The sequence below is a fragment of the Scyliorhinus torazame genome, chromosome 24 (assembly GCF_047496885.1).
Source record: "Scyliorhinus torazame isolate Kashiwa2021f chromosome 24, sScyTor2.1, whole genome shotgun sequence".
In the NCBI taxonomy this organism is placed as follows: Eukaryota; Metazoa; Chordata; class Chondrichthyes; order Carcharhiniformes; family Scyliorhinidae; genus Scyliorhinus; species Scyliorhinus torazame.
In genome coordinates this window covers 22,497,331-22,522,918 of record NC_092730.1, presented here as the reverse complement: position 1 = coordinate 22,522,918, position 25,588 = coordinate 22,497,331, and the positions used below count along the sequence as shown (strand labels likewise).

Below are 25,588 nucleotides of genomic sequence, written 5' to 3'. Positions count from 1 at the left end.
AGCCTCCACCCTATCCCAGTAACCCCACCCAACCTTTTTTTTTTGCACACTAAGGGCAATTTATCACGGCCAATCCACCTAACCTGCACGTCTTTGGACTGTGGGAGGAAACCGGAGCACCCGGAGGAAACCCACGCACACACGGGGAGGACGTGCCCAAGCCGGGAATCGAACCTGGGACCCTGGTGCTGCGAGGCAGCTGTGCTAACCGCTATCATGCTGCCCCATGGGCCTGGGCGGGGGGGTGGTAGGGACAGGACGTGAATCGCCCGACGTCTCGGTGCCTCTCTCCGAGGCGGTGAGCAGAGGTGCCCCGAGGAGGAGGGGTGAACAATTGGCAGCGGCACTTTGAAACCAGCAGCTAAAAATAACCGGAGGGTGTTTGTCACTGAGGTTAGAGGCGGCGCTTGCTCGGTCGGTGTGAAGCAGAGGGAGGAGGGGGACGGGAGGAGGGCGGGGTGGGAGAGAGGCTGACCACGAAAGAGGAACTGCTGCACTACTTAACACTGTCCCTTCACAGGAAGAGTGAGTCAGGATTCTCACACCAGCCAAAGAACCCACAATAGATACACTCTGTCCTCACCCAGATTCCACAGACACCTACCACCGGGATTAAGAGCACTATTGCAAAACGCTGCGTTATTTCCACACCTTCCCAGCTCCTCAGGCACTGAATCAGTCCATGTCCAAATGCAGCAAGGTCCGGACACTGCCCAGGCCTGGGCTGACCAGCGGCAAGCAACATTTGCGCCCCAATTAGCGCCAGGCCATGCCCAACTCCAGCGTGAGAGGTTCGAACCACCGCCCCTTGGCATTCAATCGATCGATTCCAGAGACGGAGAGAGATTGCGATACTCTCTCGTGTTTGGAAGAATAAGGGGGGATCTAATCTGAGCTCGTGGTCCAGAGGGTGATGGTCTAGCGTCCCGGAGTCGAATCCCCAACCAGGACACGGTGGAATTTGAATACTGTAAAAAAAATCTGGAGTTCGATTGGGCCTAGCTTCATCGACAGGCCTGGTGGGTGGGGTCAAGACCAGGCTGCAGAGGTGGGCTGACCTTCCCCTGGTCCTTGGCGGGCAGGGTCCAGTCGATGAAGGTGAACATACTTTCACGGTTTTTTGTCCCCTTTCCAGAATCTACCTGTTTTCTTCCCCAAATCCTTCTCTGGGGAGGTCGAGAAATGATCTCACCCTTTACACAGAAGGGGTAAGACTCCGAGGATTCGTAGGGTAGTCCTTCAAAGAGATCGACCGTCGGGATGTGGGGTCAATTCAGACGAGATTTAGAACTTGCCTCAGTGTAGAATCTGGCCCGAGATTGGGCGCCAATGGCGGTGACCAAGGTTGTGGCGGGGGGGGGGGGGGGGAGGCGTGTCCGGGAGTGGCAGTCTTCGGGGTATCGGACCCGCCGGAGCTACGCGTGGAGGAGGAGGCCGAGCCCCCCACCCCCCCCCGGGAGAGACGGCGGGGAGAGCAGGCGGGGAGACACAAGTCTTAAGAGGTACGAAGGTACGGGGGGGGGGGGGGGAGGAAGCGAGAAGGAAACACAGGAGGATGACAGGCAGAAGCGTGGGGGGGGGGGGTAAAGAGGGGCAGGAAGCCCCTCCCCACCCCCACACCCACAATGTTGGCAACAGAAACCTGGGAAGGAAGGGAAGGGGAAAGGGAAGAACAGGAGCTCTGGGTCTCGACACCCAGGACGAAAGAGGGAGATGCCAAGGAGGGGTCCGGGACGGGGGTGGGGTGGGGGGGGGGGGGGGGGGGATTGGAGAGACTGGAGGACATGTTTCTGGAGGGCGGGGGGTGCAGTTTGCCGGTCTCGAGGAATTGACGGTGACGTTCGGGCTCTCGGGGCCCAGGCCCGTTCAGATGTCTCCAGGTTCGAAATTGTACACGGCGAATCTTCCCATGGTGCCCCATGGCGCCGCCAATACCTCTGGTTGAGAGGGTCCAGCCACCCAATAGCCGGACATAGGAATGCTGACAGGGGATCAGAGGTTGAGGGGTGAAGGCAGGGGAATGGGCGTGAGAAACATATCAGCCATGACTGAATGGCGGAGCAGACTCGATGGGCCGAATGGCCTAATTGTGCTCCTGTGAATTATGGGCTTACCTTACAGTCACCGCTCTCACCATTCCTGGGTACGTGTTATCCCAATAGCAGGACAGAGGTGTGGTCGGCACAGTGGGATACAGTCGGGAGGGAGTTACCCTGGGATTCCCCAATGTCGACTCTGGACCCCCCCATGAAGTCCCATGGCTTCCGTGCAAGGAACCTGCCCGCTGATTTGCCCGGAATCGGAGGAGGGCAAAGATCTCGGAGGGTTGTAGGGGCTGGAGGAGGTGACAGAGATAGGGAGGGTTGTCGGGCTGGAGGAGGTTACACTGACAGGGAGGGTTGTAGGGGCTGGAGGAGGTTACAGAGATAGGGAAGGTTGTAGGGCCTGGAGGAGGTTACAGAGATAGGGAGAGTTGTGGGGGCTGGAGGAGGTTACAGAGATAGGGAGGGTTGTCGGGACTGGAGGAGGTTACAGAGATAGGGAGGGTTGTAGGGGCTGGAGGAGGTTACAGAGATAGGGAGGGTAGTCGGGGCTGGAGGAGGTTACAGAGATAGGGAGGGTTGTAGGGGCTGGAGGAGGTTACAGAGATAGGGAAGGTTGTAGGGCCTGGAGGAGGTTACAGAGATAGGGAGAGTTGTGGGGGCTGGAGGAGGTTACAGAGATAGGGAGGGTTGTCGGGGATGGAGGAGGTTACAGAGATAGGGAGGGTTGTGGGGGCTGGAGGAGGTTACAGAGATAGGGAGGGATGTCGGGGCTGGAGGTGGTTACAGAGATAGGGAGGGTGGAGGAGTTTATGGAGATAGGGTTGTAGGGGCTGGAGGAGGTTACGGAGATAGGGAGGGTTGTGGGGGCTGGAAGAAGTTACAGAGATAGCGTTGTAGTGGCTGGAGGAGGTTACAGAGATAGGGAGGGTTGTAGGGGCTGGAGGAGGTTACAGAAATAGGGAAGGTTGTAGGGGCTGGAGGAGGTTACAGAGATAGGGAGGGTTGTAGGGGCTGGAGGAGGTTACAGAAATAGGGAAGGTTGTAGGGGCTGGAGGAGGTTACAGAGATAGGGAGGGTTGTAGGGGCTGGAGGAGGTTACAGAGATAAGGAGGGTTGTAGGGGCTGGAGGAGGTTACAGAGATAGGGAGGGTTGTAGGGGCTGGAGAAGGATACAGAGATAGGGAGGGTTGTAGGAGCTGGAGGACGTTACAGAGATAGGGAGGAACAAATTGAAGACCATCCTAGCCATGGACAATTGAGGAAAATGCGAGAGGTCGGAAGGGGAACTTCACCTGCAATGAAGCTGCACAACCAATCAGTCAGGTGGGATGAGGCCCTGATTCAAGATGGCCGTCCTGGCCTCAGGTCTCAGGCCTCCTGTCGCCATTTGCCGCTCCATGGACTCTCTTACCTGGTAAAAGCTTTTGATGTGTTGGACCAGGATGGTGAGGTTCTGGACACGGAGGACCTCGTCATTGCTCTCGTTGCGATAGATCCTCTCGTTCTGGGGGTTAGGGTCGCTGAAACAGAGAATAAAACACCAGGGGACACATGTTCCTGTTTATCCATCAGGGAGCTAGCCGACCGTCCAAACCCCACCTTTCCTGCCCAACATCCGGACACCTGTCCTGATTACACATCCCGTGAGGCGCAGTCCACAATGGTTCACTAAGTTAAAGGCACAGTCCCAGCTCTTGTCCTCAATTGAATGGAGCGCCAATTTGATGTGCCTCAGTGCCCTCCCTGGGTCGGAGTGGTGAGATGCGGGTGGATGGCGGAAAAGGTGGGCGGGGGTTCCGTTCCAGGAGACACCCTCGCCACCCCTGTCTCCACCCCCACCGTCCCCTCAGCCTGAGTCGCGGCGGCGCACTGGGTTCGGGTGAAGCTTTGATGCCCCATGCAGTTGAATAGCTGGCCAACTTCTCGCCGGGGGAGGGGGGGGGGTGGCCTCCTCGCCCTTCATTTTCTCTCTCCTTCCGCCCCATGATCCTCCAGGATCTCCGCACCCACCCCCCCCCCCCCCCTCCCCCCCAATTACGTCACGGATATCAGGATGAGGGATTTGTGGTTGATCCGATCCCACAATCCTCGTCAAACGGCCAACGATGGCCGTGGTGAGGCCTAGCGAGAGTTTGAGCCTGTGGAGGTGGGAGGGGCACAGTGAGGGTCAGGAATCGGAGGGGATGGAGCGGAGACCGAGAGAGCCCACCCGCAGGTCACAGGTGTTGGCACAACACTAGGCCCCGTTCCCATGCCAACCTACATCTGCCTCATGACTTTGTTGAGGAAAACTCCGTCCACCAGCTTGAGGTAGTCGGCCTGGCAATCTCTGCGGCCCCCAGTCTTCACCTCCATGTACTGCGTGTTGCCCCCATCGAGGGAAGAATCGAAGGTTTTCACCTACGGGGAGGCAGGATTGTGAGAGATTAGGAAGGTCATTGGGTGCCAGAGAGAGAGAGGGGGAGAGAGAGAGAGAGAGACAAAGAGAGAGAGCGAGAGAGACAGAGACAGACAGAGGGAGAGAGAGAGAGACAGAGACAGAGAGAGACAAAGACAGATAGACAAAGAGAGAGAGACAGAGACAGACAGAGAGAGAGAGACAGAGACAGACAGAGAGAGAGACACAGAGAGAGAGACAGAGAGAGAGAGAGATACAGAGAGAGACAGAGAGAGAGAAAGAGAGAGAGACAGAGACAGAGAGACAAAGAGAGAGAGGGAGAGAGAGACACAGACAGAGAGAGAGAGAGACAGAGGGAGAGAGACAGAGGGAGAGAGGGAGAAAGGGAGAGAGAGAGAGGGAGAGAGCGAGAGAGACAGACAGAGAGAGAGACAGAGACAGACAGAGAGATAGAGACAGACAGAGACAAAGAGAGAGAGACAGAGACAGAGAGAGACAGACAGAGAGAGAGACAGAGACAGAGAGAGACAGACAAAGAGAGAGAGAGACAGGCAAAGAGAGAGAGAGAGAGAGACAAAGACAGAGAGAGAGACAGAGAGATAGAGACAGACAGAGAGACAAAGAGAGAGAGAGACAGACAGACAGACAGAGAGTAAAGGAGAGGGTAGAGCTGCCGAGGGGGAGTGAGTTCAGGTATCTACAGGTTAGGGACTTGTGCAAGAAGGTCTGGAGAATACACCCTGCTGGAGCGACTGCTGCTTCCGGATGTGGGAGGGGAGGGAAGAATTGGGGATATATACAAGTGGCTGGGGGAGCAGGGAGGCGAGCGGGTGGTGACGATGAAGGGGAGATCATTTGGGAGTATAGAGTGTGACACTGCGCAGGGTAAACGGGACCTCCTCTTGTGCGAGGATGAGCCTGATACAGTTTAAGGTGGTGCACAGGGTACGTATGACTCGGGCGAGAATGAGTGGGTTCTTTCAGGGGGCAGCAGATGAGGGTGAGAGGTGTGGGCGGGGGCCAGCGAATCACGCGCACATGTTTTGGGGTTGCGATAAATTGGGAAGATTCTGGGCGGGAGTGTTCGCGGTCTTGGCCAGGATAGTGGAGGAGGGAGTGGACCCGGACCCTTTGGTGGCGATATTTGGGGTCTCAGAGAAGCCGGAGCTCATGGAGAGGAGGAAGGCCGATGTCGTGGCCTTCGCCTCTCTGATCGCACGGCGGTGAATTTTGCTGGAGTGGCGGTCGGCATCGCCACCGGGGGTAGCGGCTTGGCTGGGGGACCTGTACACCACTTCCTAGGGTTGGAGAAGGTAAAGTCTGAGTTAAGGGGCTCAGCCGGCGGGGGGGTTTGGGGAAAGGTGAACAGAGAACATTACAGCGCAGTACAGGCCCTTCGGCCCTCAATGTTGCGCCGACCTGTGAAACCACTCTAAAGCCCATCTACACTATTCCCTTATCGTCCATATGTCCATATGTCTCCAAAGAGCTGGTAATTGACGTCAGGAAGCAAAGTACTGTACACACCTCTGTCAGCGTCAACGGGGCCGAGGTGGAGATGGTTAGCAGCTTCAAATTCCTAGGGGTGCACATCTCCAAATATCTGTCCTGGTCCACCCACATCGACACTACCACCAAGAAAGCACAACAGCGCCTATACTTCCTCAGGAATCTAAGGAAATTCGGCATGTCCACATTGACTCTTACCAACTTTTACAGATGCACCATAGAAAGCATCCTATCGGGCTGCATCACAGCCTGGTATGGCAACTGCTCGGCCCAGGACCGCAAGAAACTGCAGAGAGTCGCGAACACCACCCAGTCCATCACACGAACCCGCCTCCCATCCATTGACTCCATCTACACCTCCCGCTGCCTGGGGAAAGCGGGCAGCATCATCAAAGACCCCTCCCACCCGGCTTACTCCCTCTTCCAACTTCTTCCATCGGGCGGGAGATACAGAAGTCTGAGAACACGCACGAACAGACTCAAAAACAGCTTCTTCCCCACTGTCACCAGACTCCTAAATGACCCTCTTATGGACTGACCTCATTAACACTACACCCTGTATGCTTCATCCGATGCCAGTGCTTATATAGTTACATTGTATATGTTGTGTTGCCCTATTATGTATTTTCTTTTATTCCCTTTTCTTCCCCCATGTACTTAATGATCTGTTGAGCTGCTCGCAGAAAAATACTTTTCACTGTCCCTCGGTACATGTGACAATAAACAAATCCAACCCAATTACCATTTGAATGCCCTTAGTGTTGGTGAGTCCACTACTGTTGCAGACAGGGCATTCCACGCCCTTACTACTCTCTGAGTAAAGAACCTACCTCTGACATCTGTCTTATATCTATCTCCCCTCAACTTAAAGCTATGTCCCCTCGTGCTAGACATCACCATCCGAGGAAGAAGGCTCTCACTGTCCACCCTATCCAATCCTCTGATCATCTTGTATGCCTCAATTAAGTCACCTCTTAACCTTCTTCTCTCTAACGAAAACAGCCTCATGTCCCTCAGCCTTTCATCATAAGATCTTCCCTCCATACCAGGCAACATTCTGGTAAACTCCTCTGCACCCTTTCCAAAGCTTCCACATCCTTCCTATAATGCGGCGACCAGAATTGCACGCAATACTCCAAATGCGGCCGCACCAGAGTTTTGTACAGCTGCAACATTACCTCATGGCACCGAAACTCAATCCCTCTACCAATAAAAGCTAACACACCGTACGCCTTCTTAACAACCCTCTCAACCTGGGTGGCAACTTTCAGGGATCTATGTACATGGACACAGAGATCTCTCTGCTCATCCACACTGCCAAGAATCTTACCATTAGCCCAGTACTCTGTCTTCCTGTTATTCCTTCCAAAATGAATCACCTCACACTTTTCTGCATTAAACTCCATTTGCCACCTCTCAGCCCAGCGCTGCAGCTTATCTATGTCCCTCTGTAACTTGTAACATTCTTCCGCACTGTCCACAACTCCACCGACTTTAGTGTCATCTGCAAATTTACTCACCCATCCTTCTACGCCCTCCTCCAGGTCATTTATAAAAATGACAAACAGCAGTGGCCCCAAAACAGATACTTGTGGTACACCACCAGTAACTGGACTCCAGTCTGAACATTTCCCATCAACTACCACCCTTTGTCTTCTTCCAGCTAGCCAATTTCTGATCCAAACTGCTAAATCACCCTGAATCCCATGCCTCCGTATTTTCTGCAGTAGCCTTTCCAGATGATTATACATCCTATCTCTTATAAACCTTTCCAAGATTTTGCCCACAACAGAAGTAAGGCTCACTGGTCTATAGTTACCGGGGTTGTCTCTACTCCCCTTCTTGAATAAGGGGACAACATTTGCTATCCTCCAGTCTTCTGGCACTATTCCTGTTGACAAAGATGACTTAAAGATCAAAGCCAAAGGCTCAGCAATCTCCTCCCTAGCTTCCCAGAGAATCCTAGGATAAATCCCATCCGGCCCAGGGGATTTATCTAATTTCACACTTTCCAGAATTGCTAACACCTCCTCCTTAGTCTAGTCCTAGTCTAGTCTAGTCTAGTAGCCTGAATCTCAGTATTCTCCTCGACAACATTGTCTTTTTCCTGTGTGAATACTGACGAAAAATATTCATTTAGCACCTCTCCTATCTCCTCGGACTCCAAGCACAACTTCCCACTACTGTCCTTGACTGGCCCTACTCTTACCCTAGTCATTCGTTTATTCCTGACATATCTATAGAAAGCTTTAGGGTTATCCTTGATCCTACCTGCCAAAGACTCCTCATGTCCCCTCCTGGCTCTTCTTAGCTCTCTCTTTATGTCCTTCCTAGCTAACTTGTAACTCTCGAGCGCCCTAACTGAACCTTCATGTCTCACCTTTGCATAAGCCTCCTTCTTCCTCTTGACAAGTGTTTCGACTGCCTTAGTAAACCACGGTTCCCTTGCTCGACCACTTCCTCCCTGCCTGACAGGTACATACTTATCAAGGACACACAGTAGCTGTTCCACATTTCCATTGTGCCCGTCCCCTGCAGTTTTCCTCTCCATCCAATGCATCCTAAGTCTTGCCTCATCACATCATAATTGCCTTTCCCCCAGATATAACTCTTGCCCTGCGGTATATACCTATATCTTTCCATCACTAAAGTAAACGTAATCGAATTGTGGTCACTATCACTAAAGTGCTCACCTACCTCCAAATCTAGCACCTATTCTGGTTCATTACCCAGTACCAAATCCAGTATGGCCTCGCCTCTCGTTGGCCTATCTACATACTGTGTCAGGAAACCCTCCTGCACACATTGGACAAAAACAGACCCATCTAAAGGACTCGAACTCTAGCGTTTCCAGTCAATATTTGGAAAGTTAAAGTCCCCCATAACAACTACCCTGTTGCTTTCGCTCCTATCCAGATCATCTTTGCAATCCTTTCCTCTACATCTCTGGAACGTTTCGGAGGCCTATAGAAAACCCCTAACAGGGTTACCTCTCCTTTCCTGTTTCTAACCTCAGCCCATACTACCTCAGTAGACGAGTCCTCATCATGAGGGCAGCATGGTAGCATAGTGGTTAGCACAATTGCTTCACAGCTCCAGGGTCCCAGGTTCGATTCCCGGTTTGGGTCACTGTCTGTCTGCACGTTCTCCCCGTGTCTGCGTGGGTTTCCTCCGGGTGCTCCGGTTTCCTCCCACAGTCCAAAGATGTGCAGGTTGGGTGGATTGGCCGCGATAAATTGCCCTTAGTGTCCAAAATTGCCCTTAGTGTTGGGTGGGGTAACTGGATTATGGGGATAGGGTGGAGGTGTGGGCTTGGGCAGGAGACCCTCTCTACCTGTCCCTTTCCCCGGGGGTTGTAACTGGTCGTCCTGCTCGAGGTGATGCCCTTGCTGAGCAGGAATTGACGCAGTTCGTCGCTCATAAAGGAGGAACCCCTAACACTGTGTATGTAGGCGGGGAAACCAAACAGTGTAAAGATACTGTGGAGGGCTTTTACGACGGTGGCTGTGGCCATGTCGGGGCAGGGAATGGCGAATGCGAACTGGGAGTACTCGTCAATCACGCTCAGGAAGTACGTGTTGCGGTCGGTGGAGGGGAGGGGCCCTTTGAAGTCCATACTGAGGCGTTCAAAGGGACGGGAAGCCTTTATCAGGTGCGCTTTCTCTGGCCTGTAGAAGTGCGGCTTGCACTCCGCGCAGATTTGGCAATTCCTGGTGGCGGTCCTGACCTCCTCGATGGAGTAGGGCAGGTTGCGGGTCTTGACAAAATGGAAAAAGCGAGTGACCCCCGGGTGGCAAAGGTCCTCGTGGAGGGCCCGGAGACGGTCCACTTGTGCGTTGGCACATGTGCCGTGGGATAGGGCATCAGGAGGCTCGTTTAGCTTCCCGGGACGATACAAGACTCATAGTTGTAGGTGGAGAGTTCGATCCTCTCCTGTAAGATCTTATCATTCTTTATCTTGCCCCGCTGTGCATTATCGAACATGAAAGCAACCGACCGTTGGTCAGTGAGGAGCGTGAATCTCCTGCCGGCCAGGTAATGCCTCCAGTGCCGCACAGCTTCTACTATGGCCTGGGCCTCCTTTTCAACTGAGGAGTGGCGGATTTCTGAAGCATGGAGGGTACGTGAGAAGAAGGCCACGGGCCTGCCCGCTTGGTTGAGGGTGGCCGCCAGAGCTACGTCGGACGCGTCGCTCTCGACTTGGAAGGGAAGGGATTCATCGATTGCGCGCATCGTGGCCTTTGCGATGTCCGCTTTGATGCGGCTGAAGGCCTGGCGGGCCTCTGCCGACGGGAAAAATTGTGGATTGAATTAGTGGGCGGGCCTTGTCCGCATAGTTGGGGACCCACTGGCCATAATATGAAAAAAATCCCAGGCAGCGTTTCAGGGCCTTGGAGCAGTGGGGGAGGGGAAACTCCATGAGGGGGCGCATGCGTTCGGGATCTGGGCCTATAACTCCATCATGCACTACGTAGCCGAGGATGGCTAGACGGTCGGTGCTGAACGCTTACTTATCCTTGTTGTAGGTTAGATTAAGGATTTTTGCGGTATAGAGGAATTTTCGGAGGTTGGTGTCGTGGTCCTGCTGGTCGTGGCCGCAGATGGTGACGTTATCGAGGTACGGAAACGTGGCCCGCAAACCGTACCGGTCAACCATTCGGTCCATCTCCCGTTGGAAGACCGAGACTCCTTTTGTGACACCGAAGGGAACCCTTCGGAAGTGTAGAGCCGCCCGTCTGCTTCGAATGCAGTGTATTTGCGGTCGCGAGGGCGGATGGGGAGCTGGTGGTCGGCGGGTTTTAGATCCACCGTGGAAAAGACCAGGGGCGGGATTCTCCCCTACCCGGCGGGGCGGGGGGTCCCGGCGTGATGGAGCGGCGGGAACCACTCTGGCGTCGGGCCGCCCCAAAGGTGCGGAAGTCTCTGCACCTTTAGGGGACAAACCCTCACCTTGAGAGCTAGGCCCGAGCCGGAGTGGTTTCCGCTCCGCTGGCCGGCGGGAAAGGCCTTTGGCGCCACGCCAGCCGGCGCCAAAAGGTCTTCGCCGGGCGACGCGGGTCGGCGCATGCGCGGGAGCGTCAGCGGCTGCTGATGACATCCCCGCGCATGCGCAGGGGAGAGGGTCTCTTCCGCCTCCGCCAGAGTGAAGGCCGTGGCGGAGGCGGAAGGGAAAGAGTGCCCCCCACGGCACAGGCCCGCCCGCCGATCGGTGGGCCCCGATCGCGGGCCAGGCCACCGTGGGGGCACCCCCCGGGGCCAGATCCCCCCCCCCCCCCCAGGACCCCGGAGCCCGCCCACGCCGCCTGGTCCCGCCGGTAAATACCAGCTTTGATTTACGCCGGCGGGACAGGCAATTTCTGGGCGGGACTTCGGCCCATCCGGGCCGGAGAATCCAGCGGGGGGTCCCGCCAACCGGCGCGGCCCGATTCCCGCCCCCGCCCAATCTCCGGTACCGGAGACTTCGGCGGGGGCGGGATTCACGGCGGCCAACGGCCATTCTCCGACCCGGCGGGGGATCGGAGAATGACGCCCCAGATATGCGGGGGAGAGGGTACGCATCGAGCTGCGTATACCTGTTGATGGTCTGACTATAATCGATGACCATCCTATGCTTCTCCCCGGTCTTTACAACCACTACTTGAGCTCTCCAGGGACTGTTGCTAGCCTCAATAATACCTTCCTTCAGTAACCGCTGGACTTCCGGCCTAATGAAGGTCCGGCCCTGGGCGCTATACCGTCTGCTCCTGGTGGCGACGGGTTTGCAATCCGGGGTGAGGTTCGCAAAAAGGGAAGGCGGATCGACCTCGAGGGTCGCGAGGCTGCAGACAGTGATGGGGGGGTATGGGGCCGCCAAATTTAAATTGGAAATCTAGCCCTCGGAGCGTGGCAGCGCAGAGGTGAGGGGGGACATAGAGACGGAAATGTTTTCATTCTCTTCCCTGGACCGTGAGGTTCGCTACGCAGAACCCTTTGGTCTCTACCGAGTGAGACCCGGAGGCCAGGGAGATTTTTTGATGACCTGGGTGGATTGGGAGAGAACAGCGCCTTACCATGTTGGGGTGTATGAAGCTCTCTGTGCTCCCGGAGTCGATCAGGCAGGATGTTTTGTGCCCATTGATGAGCACGCTCGTTGTCGCGGTCAAGAGCGTTCGGGGCCGAGACTGGTCCAGGGTCACCGACGCAAGCCGTGGCAAAAGTTGGAGGTTTTCCTCGGGCGGTGTGTGGTCATCCGAATCGGGGTCCTGAGACTCCAGCCAAGATGACGGCGCCCACTGGTCGCGCATGGCTGGGGTTGTGCAAGATGGCGGCATCCATCCGTCGCACGGGGTCCCTGGGGAACAAGATGGCGGCGCCCGGGGCCCGCACGTGGCTCTGGAACAGGAAGATGGCGGCGCCCGCTGGCCGCACGTGGCTCATGGAGAGAGTTGGGGTGGCGGTCCCGGTTCGCCCCCGGAGACGGCGGCGACCGCCCGAGCCTGGCATACCGCCACAAAGTGGCCCTTTCTGTCACGTCCTTGGCAGAGGGTTGAGCGGGCCGGGCAAAGCTGCTGGGGATGCTTAGCTTGCCCGCAAAAATAGCAGCGGGCCCCCCCGGGGTTGCCTGGTAGTCGCGCAGCACAAGCTTGATGGGGGATGCATCGGGGTTCCACGCTGCCCAAGGGGCCGCCGCGCAGTCGGGTACGTAAGCGCGGGCGTTTCGGGATGCTACATCCAGGGAGCTAGCAAGGGCCCGTGCCTCCTTGAGGCCTAGTGTATCTTTTTCTAGCAGCCGCTGGTGGATTTGGGAGGACAGCATACCTGCAACGAATGCGTCCCGGATCAAAAGTTCTGTGTGGTCGCTGGCTGAAACTTGCGGGCAGTCACAGTCCCTACCTAACACCAGGAGCACACGGTAGAATTCCCCTGGGGATTTGTCGCCTCTTCGCTAGCAGATGTCGGGCGTAGACCTGGTTTACTGGGCGAATATAGTGTCCTTTCAGCAGGGTCATTGCGGCCTCGAAATCGTCCGCAGCTTCGATGAGGGTGTAGATTTCTGGGCTCACCCTCGAGTTGAGAACTTGCAGTTTCTGGTCCTCCGTAGGTGCAGTCGTGGCCGTCCTGAGATACCCTTTGAAGCACGCCAGCCAGTGTTTGAAGATTGCCGCTGAGTTTGCCGCGTGGGGGCTGAGTTGCAGACACTCCGGCTTGATTCGGAGCTCCATCCTTTAAAATCAAGTCCAATAAATTGATGCTCGATCAATAACTCCAGAAGCGAGATTGGATGACAATTGAAGGCTTTATTGGACTAGATGTTTCCCCCAGCAGCGCAGGTACAGAATGCGGCTGCTAGGGAGACACAGACTCTTATACTCCGCCTTACTGGGCGGAACCAGCTCACCAATGATCTTCCTGTCTCAGGTACCTCCCACACCAATGATCTTACAGCATCAACCTGGGTACCGTAATACCCCTAATACCCGACTACCACATACAGTAAATGGCAGAACCCTTAGGAGCGTTACAGAGGGATCTGGGCGTGCAGGTCCACAGTTCCCGGAAAGTGGCAACACAGGTGGCCAAGGTGATTACAAAGGTACATGGCGTGCCTGCCTTCGTCAGCTGGGGCATTGAATACAAGTGTTGGGAAATGACGTTGCAGCTGGATAAAACCTTGGTTAGGCCGCATTTGGAGTATCGCGTGCAGTTCTGGTCACCACATTATCAGAAGGACGCGGAAGATTTGGAGAGAGCGCAGAAGAAGGGATATTGCCTGGTCTCGAGGGTGGCGGCTATGAGGAGAGGTTGAGTAAACTAGGATTGTTTTCACTGGAAAGACGGAGGCCAAGGGGAGACCTGATAGAGGTCTACAAAATAATGAGAGGCATAGACAGGGTGGATCGTCAGAGGCTTTTTCCAAGGGTGGAAGTATCGATTACAAGGGGGCACAGGTTCAAGGTGAGAGGGGAAAGTTTAAGGGGGATGTGCGAGGTAGGTTTTCAATGCAGAGAGTGGTGGGTGCCTGGAACGCGCTGCCAGAGGATGTGGTGGAAGCGGGCACATGTGGTAGTCACCACTGTTGTATTATGTTGTATATATGGGTCTTACGGTAAGGCCCCTGTACTACAGGTACGGGGGTAGATCCCTGCCTGCTGGCTCCGCCCAGGAGGCGGAGTATAAATGTGTGGGCTCAAGGATAAATACGGCAATGTTCGGGGACCTTGGATCACGAGAGATATTGTAGGCCTCGTCAAAAAGAAAAAGGAGGCATTTGTCAGGGCTAGAAGGCTGGGAACAGACGAAGCGTGTGTGGAATATAAGGAAAGTAGAAAGGAACTTAAGAAAGGAGTCAGGATGGCTAGAAGGGGTCACAAATAGGGTTAAGGAAAATCCCAAGGCTTTTTACACGTACATAAAAAGCAAGAGGGTAGCCAGGGAAAGGGTTGGCCCACTGAAGGATAGGCAAGGGAATCTATGTGTGGAGCCAGAGGAAATGGGCGAGGTACTAAATGAATACTTTGCATCAGTATTCACCAAAGAGAAGGAATTGGTAGATGTTGAGTCTGGAGAAGGGTGTGTAGATAGCCTGGGTCACATTGAGATCCAAAAAGACGAGGTGTTGGGCGTCTTGAAAAATATTAAGGTAGATAAGTCCCCAGGGCCTGATGGGATCCACCCCAGAATACTGAAGGAGGCTAGAGAGGAAATTGCTGAGGCCTTGACAGAAATCTTTGGATCCTCACTGTCTTCAGGTGATGTCCCGGAGGACTGGAGAATACCAATGTTGTTCCTCTGTTTAAGAAGGGTAGCAAGGATAATCCAGGAAACTACAGGCCGGTGAGCCTTACGTCAGTGGTAGGGAAATTACTGGAGAGACTTCTTCGAGACAGGATCTACTCCCATTTGGAAGCAAATGGACGTATTAGTGAGAGGCAGCATGGTTTTGTGAAGGGGAGGTCGTGTCTCACTAACTTGATAGAGTTTTTTGAGGAGGCCACAAAGATGATTGATGCAGGTAGGGCAGTGGATGTTGTCTATATGGACTTCAGTAAGGCCATTGACAAGGTCCCTCATGGTAGACTAGTACAAAAGGTGAAGTCACACGGGATCAGGGGTGAGCTGGCAAGGTGGATACAGAACTGGCTAGGTCATAGAAGGCAGAGGGTAGCAATGGAAGGATGCTTTTCTAATTGGAGGGCTGTGACCAGTGGTGTTCCACAGGGATCAGTGTTGGGACCTTTGCTGTTTGTAGTATATATAAATGATTTGGAGGAAAACTTAACTGGTCTGATTAGTAAGTTTGCAGACGACACAAAGGTTGGTGGAATTGCGGATAGCGATGAGGACTGTCAGAGGTTACAGCAGGATTTAGATTGTTTGGAGACTTGGGCGGAGAGATGGCAGATGGAGTTTAATCCGGACAAATGTGAGGTCATGCATTTTGGAAGGTCTAATGCAGGTAGGGAATATGCAGTGAATGGTAGAACCCTCAAGAGTATTGAAAGTCAGAGAGATCTAGGTGTACAGGTCCACAGGTCACTGAAAGGGGCAACACAGGTGGAGAAGGTAATCAAGAAGGCATACGGTATGCTTGCCTTCATTGGCCGGGGCATTGAGTATAAGAATTGGCAAATCATGTTGCAGCTGCATAGAACCTTAGTTAGGCCACACTTGGAGTATCGTGTTCAATTCTGGTCGCCACACTACCAGAAGGAGGTGGAGGCTTTAGAGAGGGTGCAGAAAAGATTTACCAGGATGTTGCCTGGTATGGAGGGCATTAGCTATGAGGATCGGTTGAATAAACTCGGTTTGTTCTCACTGGAACGACGGAGGTTGAGGGGTGACCTGATAGAGGTCTACAAAATTATGAGGGGCATAGACAGAGTGGATAGTCAGAGGCTTTTCCCCAGGGTAGAGGGGTCAATTACTAGGGGGCATAGGTTTAAGGTGCGAGGGGCAAGGTTTAGAGTAGATGTACGAGGCAAGTTTTTTTACACAGAGGGTAGTGGGTGCCTAGAACTCGCTACCGGAGGAGGTGGTGGAAGCAGGGACGATAGTGACATTTAAGGGGCATCTTGACAAATACATGAATAGGATGGGAATAGAGGGATACGGACCCAGGAAGTGTAGAAGATTGTAGTTTAGTCGGGCAGCATGGTCGGCACGGGCTTGGAGGGCCGAAGGGCCTGTTCCTGTGCTGTACATTTCTTTGTTCTTTCTCATTCACACACACACACTGACACGCACGGAATGTAAGAGCAGTGACAAAGCCCTGTATAAACACCACATCCAGTTCACCACAAGCCTCCTACTCAGTCTCGAAATCGCTTTTTCCACTGCCCTGTTTTTTTTAAAAATCCAGAACGTTCTCCGCCTGAGACCCGACCTGTCAATCGCTGATTGAAGAAAAGGGCAAAACGACCGGCAGAATTGGCCAGCCGGCAGTCGTACCAGCCCTGGCCGGTGGCCCCATGGGAATTTATGCTGCCCGAGGGATGGGACTAATAGAGCCTCAGGCTCCGGCCTGTAGTGCTGTCAAAATAAGGAAAGAGGCTGATGAGAGGGGCGGGTAATGGGGCCTATAACCGTAGAAGGAATGGCCCGTCTGGGGAAGTCTTCAACAATATAATTTTCAATGGTAAATGTGTGTTGGCCTACAGGCCGGATTCTTAGAGGCCAGGTTCCAAGATGGCCACCTTCTTGGCGATCATGGCCACTTGGTGAAATAAGCAGCGATTCTCCCACTCTTGGGCCTGTGGGTATTAACCAGCACACCGGCTGCCAGCTGATTGGGGCCATGGAGATCAATGAGCACATCTACAAAATGATATTAGACTTAAATAAACCGCCCCTCTCTCTCTCTCTCCTCCCTCTATCTCTCCTCTCTGTCAGCTCTGGGTCCGAATATTGAGGGTTCGAACTCCCTGCACTCCAGGGAGTTGAGTCCATAATATGGGGGCAGCACGGTAGCATTGTGGGGCAGCACGGTAGCATTGTGGATAGCACAATTGCTTCACAGCTCCAGGGTCCCGGGTTCGATTCCGGCTTGGGTTACTGTCTGTGCGGAGTCTGCACATCCTCCCCGTGTCTGCGTGGGTTTCCTCCGGGTGCTCCGGTTTCCTCCCACAGTCCAAAGAAGTGCAGGTTAGGTGGATTGGCCACGCTAAATTGCCCTTAGTGTCCAAAATTGCCCACAGTGTTGGGTGGAGTTACTGGGTTATGGGGTTAGGGTGGAGGTGTGGACCTTGGGTAGGTTGCTCGTTCCAAGAGACGGTGCAGACTCGATGGGCCGAATGGCCTCCTTCTGCACTGTAAATTCTATGAAATCTATAATAATCCAGGCCGACCACCTCGCAGTGGCAGTACTGAGGGAGTGCCGCACTGTTCGAGGTGTCGTCAGTTGCACTATTAAACCCTGTCTGCCCTCTCGGGTGGGCGTGAGGCAGTGGCCCGTCCTGGGGCCCAATATTTATCCCTCAATCAGGAACACCGGGTGATCTGGGTCATTATCACATTGCTGCTCGCGGGATCTTACTGTGCACAGATTGGTTCAATCGCGAGCTGTCTTTTCCATTACAAGTCCGCGGCAATCCACAAACCCCGGGTGAAGTGGGACCGTTCGCGCCCCGACTTCATCCAACGTCAGCCGCAGGAACTGAACTCTCTAACAGAGCGCAAAGGAAAATCCCACAAGGGTTGTGGGTCTCAGCTGTTGTCTTGGTGGCCCAGTGCCTGTGGAGCTCGGACCCAGGGCGGAGAAAGGAAGACCAAACGCCGATGCACAGCAGGTATCGTCGGGACGGAGAGAGAGCTAGAAAGAGATCAATGCAGTGAGAAAGGGAGGGAGAAAGAAATAGGGAGAGAGAGAAAGAGAGAAAGAAATAGCGAAGGATGAATAGACAGAGAAAGAGAGAGAGATGGAGAGAAAGAATGGGGGGAGAAGATGGAGCGTGTAAGAAATAGCGAGGGATGGGGAGAGAGACCGATGGAGAGAGAGATGGAGAGAGAGAGGGAGATGGAGAGAGAGAGAGATGGGAGAGAGAGATGGGGAGAGACAGATGGAGAGAGAGATGGAGAGAGAGACAGATGGAGAGAGAGAGATGGAGAGACAGATGGAGAGAGAGACAGATGGAGAGAAAGAGATGGGGAGAGACAGATGGAGAGACAGATGGAGAGAGAGACAGATGGAGAGAGAGAGAGAGATGGGGAGAGAGAAATGGGGAGAGAGAAATGGGAAGTTAGACCGATGGAGAGCGAGAGAGATGGGGAGAGAGAAATGGGAAGAGAGACCGATGGAGGGAGAGATGGAGAAAGAGAGCTGGGAAGAGAGAGAGCTGGGGAGAGAGAGCTGGGGAGAGAGAAATGGGAAGAGAGGCCGATGGAGGGAGAGAGTGAGAAAGGGAGAGATGGAGAGAGTGAGAAAGGGAGCGATGGGGAGAGTGGAATGGGAGAGATGGGCAGAGTGAGAAAGGGAGAGAGGGAGGTGGAGAGAGAGAGAGAGATGGAGAAAAATGGGGCGAGAGAAGGAGAGTTGGGAACAGACAGAGAAATGGAGAGATGAAAATGTGGGGACAGAGAGAGCGAGGCAGACAGAGGTAGGAGGGAGAAAGGGAAGGTAAGAAGAGAGTGGAGCGACGGGAGGGCAAGGACCTGTTCAGAGACAGACTCAGACATCAGACTCACCCAGTTCGCCAGCGGGCTGGACATGAAGATTTGCAGCTTGTGACTGAGCTGAGAGTCACTCTTCAGAATGGAGTGCCTCCGAGTGCTGACAGACCGACTGCAGTGCTCCATCCCCCCAGACAGAGAGGGAGAGAGGGAAGGAGGGAGGGAGGGAGGGCAGTGGAGCAAAACTGTGAAAGAAGGGTCACAGAATCATCTTCAGCGACTGCAACCCCGACTCGAGACTTCCATATCGCCAGCGAGAGCACAGAGAGAAGAGGAGCACACTGTCAGGCGGACAGCACACACTTCCTCAACTACAGATCTACTCCTACTCAGGGTTAAACACTTTCTCAATTACTGTGCAACTTCCGCAGACTGACATTCTGGGGCTACAGCAGGGGCAGAGCCCCCTGCTGGAGAGAATAATCTCCGAACAGGTCCCCAGAGACTGTACAGATACCCCAATATCTCTGTATTAAACACTCCATCACTGATAACACACCCCAATATCTCTGTCTGTATTAAACACTCCCTCGCTGATAACACACCCCAATATCTCTGTCTGTATTAAACACTCCCTCACTGATAACACACCCCAATATCTCTGTCTGTATTAAACACTCCCTCACTGATAACACACCCCAATATCTCTCTCTGTATTAAACACTCCCTCACTGATAACATACACCAATATCTCTCTCTGTATTAAACACTCCCTCACTGATAACACTCCCCAATATCTCTGTCTGTATTAAACACTCTCTCACTGATAACACACCCCAATATCTCTGTCTGTATTAAACACTCTCTCACTGATAACACTCCCCAATATCTCTGTCTGTATTAAACACTCCCTCACTGCTAACACACCCCAATATCTCTGTCTGTATTAAACACTCTCTCACTGATAACACACCCCAATATCTCTGTCTGTATTAAACACTCTCTCACTGATAACACTCCCCAATATCTCTGTCTGTATTAAACACTCTCTCACTGATAACACACCCCAATATCTCTGTCTGTATTAAACACTCTCTCACTGATAACACTCCCCAATATCTCTGTCTGTATTAAACACTCTCTCACTGATAACACACCCCAATATCTCTCTCTGTATTAAACACTCCCTCACTGATAACACACCCCAATATATCTGTCTGTATTAAACACTCCCTCACTGCTAACACACCCCAATATCTCTCTCTGTATTAAACACTCCCTCACTGATAACACACCCCAATATCTCTGTCTGTATTAAACACTCCCTCACTGCTAACACACCCCAATATCTATCTCTGTATTAAACACTCCCTCACTGATAACACACCCCAATATCTCTGTCTGTATTAAACACTCCCTCACTGCTAACACACCCCAATATCTCTCTCTGTATTAAACACTCCCTCACTGATAACACACCCCAATATCTCTGTCTGTATTAAACACTCTCTCACTGATAACACACCCCAATATCTCTCTCTGTATTAAACACTCCCTCACTGATAACACACCCCAATATCTCTCTCTCTGTATTAAACACTCTCTCACTGATAACACACCCCAATATCTCTGTCTGTACTAAACACTCTCTCACTGATAACACACCCCAATATCTCTCTCTGTATTAAACACTCTCTCACTGATAACACACCCCAATATCTCTCTCTCTGTATTAAACACTCTCTCACTGATAACACACCCCAATATCTCTGTCTGTATTAAACACTCTATCACTGATAACACACCCCAATATCTCTCTCTGTATTAAACACTCCCTCACTGATAACACACCCCAATATCTCTGTCTGTATTAAACACTCTCTCACTGATAACACACCCCAATATCTCTCTCTGTATTAAACACTCCCTCACTGATAACACACCCCAATATCTCTCTCCCTGTATTAAACACTCTCTCACTGATAACACACCCCAATATCTCTGTCTGTATTAAACACTCCCTCACTGATAACACACCCCAATATCTCTCTCTGTATTAAACACTCCCTCACTGATAACACACCCCAATATCTCTCTCCCTGTATTAAACACTCTCTCACTGATAACACACCCCAATATCTCTGTCTGTATTAAACACTCCCTCACTGATAACACACCCCAATATCTCTGTCTGTATTAAACACTCTCTCACTGATAACACTCCCCAATATCTCTGTCTGTATTAAACACTCCCTCACTGCTAACACACCCCAATATCTCTGTCTGTATTAAACACTCTCTCACTGATAACACACCCCAATATCTCTGTCTGTATTAAACACTCTCTCACTGATAACACTCCCCAATATCTCTGTCTGTATTAAACACTCTCTCACTGATAACACACCCCAATATCTCTGTCTGTATTAAACACTCTCTCACTGATAACACTCCCCAATATCTCTGTCTGTATTAAACACTCTCTCACTGATAACACACCCCAATATCTCTCTCTGTATTAAACACTCCCTCACTGATAACACACCCCAATATATCTGTCTGTATTAAACACTCCCTCACTGCTAACACACCCCAATATCTCTCTCTGTATTAAACACTCCCTCACTGATAACACACCCCAATATCTCTGTCTGTATTAAACACTCCCTCACTGCTAACACACCCCAATATCTATCTCTGTATTAAACACTCCCTCACTGATAACACACCCCAATATCTCTGTCTGTATTAAACACTCCCTCACTGCTAACACACCCCAATATCTCTCTCTGTATTAAACACTCCCTCACTGATAACACACCCCAATATCTCTGTCTGTATTAAACACTCTCTCACTGATAACACACCCCAATATCTCTCTCTGTATTAAACACTCCCTCACTGATAACACACCCCAATATCTCTCTCTCTGTATTAAACACTCTCTCACTGATAACACACCCCAATATCTCTGTCTGTACTAAACACTCTCTCACTGATAACACACCCCAATATCTCTCTCTGTATTAAACACTCTCTCACTGATAACACACCCCAATATCTCTCTCTCTGTATTAAACACTCTCTCACTGATAACACACCCCAATATCTCTGTCTGTATTAAACACTCTATCACTGATAACACACCCCAATATCTCTCTCTGTATTAAACACTCCCTCACTGATAACACACCCCAATATCTCTGTCTGTATTAAACACTCTCTCACTGATAACACACCCCAATATCTCTCTCTGTATTAAACACTCCCTCACTGATAACACACCCCAATATCTCTCTCCCTGTATTAAACACTCTCTCACTGATAACACACCCCAATATCTCTGTCTGTATTAAACACTCCCTCACTGATAACACACCCCAATATCTCTCTCTGTATTAAACACTCCCTCACTGATAACACACCCCAATATCTCTCTCTGTATTAAACACTCCCTCACTGATAACACACCCCAATATCTCTCTCTGTATTAAACACTCCCTCACTGATAACACTCCCCAATATCTCTGTCTGTATTAAACACTCCCTCACTGATAACACCCCCCAATATCTCTCTCTGTATTAAACACTCTCTCACTGATAACACACCCCAATATCTCTCTCTGTATTAAACACTCCCTCACTGATAACACCCCCCAATATCTCTCTCTGTATTAAACACTCTCTCACTGATAACACACCCCAATATCTATCTCTGTATTAAACACTCCCTCACTGATAACACACCCCAATATCTCTCTCTGTATTAAACACTCCCTCACTGATAACACTCCCCAATATCTCTCTCTCTGTATTAAACACTCTCTCACTGATAACACACCCCAATATCTCTCTCTGTATTAAACACTCCCTCACTGATAACACACCCCAATATCTCTCTCTCTGTATTAAACACTCTCTCACTGATAACACACCCCAATATCTCTCTCTGTATTAAACACTCTCTCACTGATAACACACCCCAATATCTCTCTCTCTGTATTAAACACTCCCTCACTGATAACACACCCCAATATCTCTCTCTGTATTAAACACTCTCTCACTGATAACACACCCCAATATCTCTGTCTGTATTAAACACTCCCTCACTGATAACACACCCCAATATCTCTCTCCCTGTATTAAACACTCCCTCACTGATAACACACCCCAATATCTCTGTCTGTATTAAACACTCTCTCACTGATAACACTCCCCAATATCTCTCTCTGTATTAAACACTCTCTCACTGATAACACACCCCAATACCTCTGTCTGTATTAAACACTCCCTCACTGATAACACCCCCCAATATCTCTCTCTGTATTAAACACTCTCTCACTGATAACACACCCCAATATCTCTCTCTGTATTAAACACTCTCTCACTGATAACACTCCCCAATATCTCTCTCTGTATTAAACACTCTCTCACTGATAACACACCCCAATATCTCTGTCTGTATTAAACACTCCCTCACTGATAACACTCCCCAATATCTCTCTCTGTATTAAACACTCTCTCACTGATAACACTCCCCAATATCTCTCTCTGTATTAAACACTCTCTCACTGATAACACACCCCAATATCTCTGTCTGTATTAAACACTCTCTCACTGATAACACTCCCCAATATCTCTGTCTGTATTAAACACTCTCTCACTGATAACACACCCCAATATCTCTGTCTGTATTAAACACTCCCTCACTGATAACACTCCCCAATATCTCTCTCTGTATTAAACACTCTCTCACTGATAACACACCCCAATATCTCTCTCTGTATTAAACATTCCCTCACTGATAACACACCCCAATATCTCTGTCTGTATTAAACACTCTCTCACTGATAACACACCCCAATATCTCTGTCTGTATTAAACACTCCCTCACTGATAACACACCCCAATATCTCTCTCTCTGTATTAAACACTCCCTCACTTATAACACACCCCAATATCTCTGTCTGTATTAAACACTCCCTCACTGATAACACACCCCAATATCTCTCTCTGTATTAAACACTCCCTCACTGATAACACACCCCAATATCTCTCTCTCTGTATTAAACACTCCCTCACTGATAACACTCCCCAATATCTCTCTCTGTATTAAACACTCTCTCACTGATAACACACCCCAATATCTCTCTCTTTATTAAACACTCCCTCACTGATAACACACCCCAATATCTCTCTCTGTATTAAACACTCCCTCACTGATAACACACCCCAATATCTGTCTCCGTGTATTAAACACTCTCTCACTGATAACACTCCCCAATATCTCTCTCTGTATTAAACACTCCCTCACTGATAACACACCCCAATATCTCTCTCTGTATTAAACACTCCCTCACTGATAACACACCCCAATATCTCTGTCTGTATTAAACACTCCCTCACTGATAACACACCCCAATATCTCTCGCTGTATTCAACACTCCCTCACTGATAACACACCCCAATATCTCTCTCTCTGTATTAAACACTCTCTCACTGATAACACTCCCCAATATCTCTCACTCTGTATTAAACACTCCCTCACTGATAACACACCCCAATATCTCTGTCTGTATTAAACACTCTCTCACTGATAACACACCCCAATATCTCTCTCTCTGTATTAAACACTCTCTCACTGATAACACACCCCAATATCTCTCTCTGTATTAAACAATCTCTCACTGATAACACACCCCAATATCTCTGTCTGTATTAAACACTCTCTTACTGATAACACACCCCAATATCTCTGTCTGTATTAAACACTCCCTCACTGATAACACACCCCAATATCTCTCACTCTGTATTAAACACTCTCTCACTGATAACACACCCCAATATCTCTCTCTGTATTAAACACTCTCTCACTGATAACACACCGCAATATCTCTGTCTGTATTAAACACTCTCTTACTGATAACACACCCCAATATCTCTCTCTCTGTATTAAACACTCCCTCACTGATCACACACCCCAATATCTCTCTCTGTATTAAACACTCCCTCACTGATAACACACCCCAATATCTCTGTCTGTATTAAACACTCTCTCACTGATAACACACCCCAATATCTCTGTCTGTATTAAACACTCCCTCACTGATAACACACCCCAATATCTCTCTCTGTATTAAACACTCCCTCACTGATAACACTCCCCAATATCTCTCTCTGTATTAAACTCTCCCTCACTGATAACACACCCCAATATCTCTGTCTGTATTAAACACTCTCTCACTGATAACACTCCCCAATATCACTCTCTGTATTAAACACTCTCTCACTGCTAACACACCCCAATATCTCTGTCTGTATTAAACACTCCCTCACTGATAACACACCCCAATATCTCTCACTGTATTAAACACTCCCCCACTGATAACACACCCCAATATCTCTCTCTGTATTAAACACTCTCTCACTGATAACACACCCCAATATCTCTCTCTGTATTAAACACTCTCTCACTGATAACACTCCCCAATATCTCTCACTGTATTAAACACTCTCTCACTGATAACACACCCCAATATCTCTCTCTGTATTAAACACTCTCTCACTGATAACACACCCCAATATCTCTGTCTGTATTAAACACTCCCTCACTGATAACACACCCCAATATCTCTCACTGTATTAAACACTCCCTCACTGATAACACACCCCAATATCTCTGTCTGTATTAAACACTCCCTCACTGATAACACACCCCAATATCTCTGTCTGTATTAAACACTCCCTCACTGATAACACACCCCAATATCTCTCTCTGTATTAAACACTCCCTCACTGATAACACACCCCAATATCTCTCACTGTATCAAACACTCCCTCACTGATAACACACCCCAATATCTCTGTCTGTATTAAACACTCCCTCACTGATAACACACCCCAATATCTCTCTCTGTATTAAACACTCTCTCACTGCTAACACACCCCAATATCTCTGTCTGTATTAAACACTCCCTCACTGATAACACACCCCAATATCTCTCACTGTATTAAACACTCCCTCACTGATAACACACCCCAATATCTCTCA

General features: G+C 50.7%; 1 protein-coding gene across 1 annotated transcript in view; it reads right to left on the bottom strand.

Annotated features, from left to right (window-relative positions):
• The window catches only part of LOC140400215 (protein Daple-like), a 40,245-nt gene extending 21,396 nt beyond the window's left edge, over positions 1-18,849 (bottom strand). The window contains exons 1-3 of the mRNA XM_072489684.1: positions 18,613-18,849; positions 4,309-4,445; positions 3,457-3,565 (exon numbers count right to left, since the gene is read on the bottom strand). Coding sequence (XP_072345785.1) covers positions 3,457-3,565; positions 4,309-4,445; positions 18,613-18,723 — 357 coding nt within the window. The 5' untranslated portion in view covers positions 18,724-18,849. The remainder of the gene's footprint in view (positions 1-3,456; positions 3,566-4,308; positions 4,446-18,612) is intronic.
• Between the last annotated feature and the right edge of the window lie 6,739 nt (positions 18,850-25,588).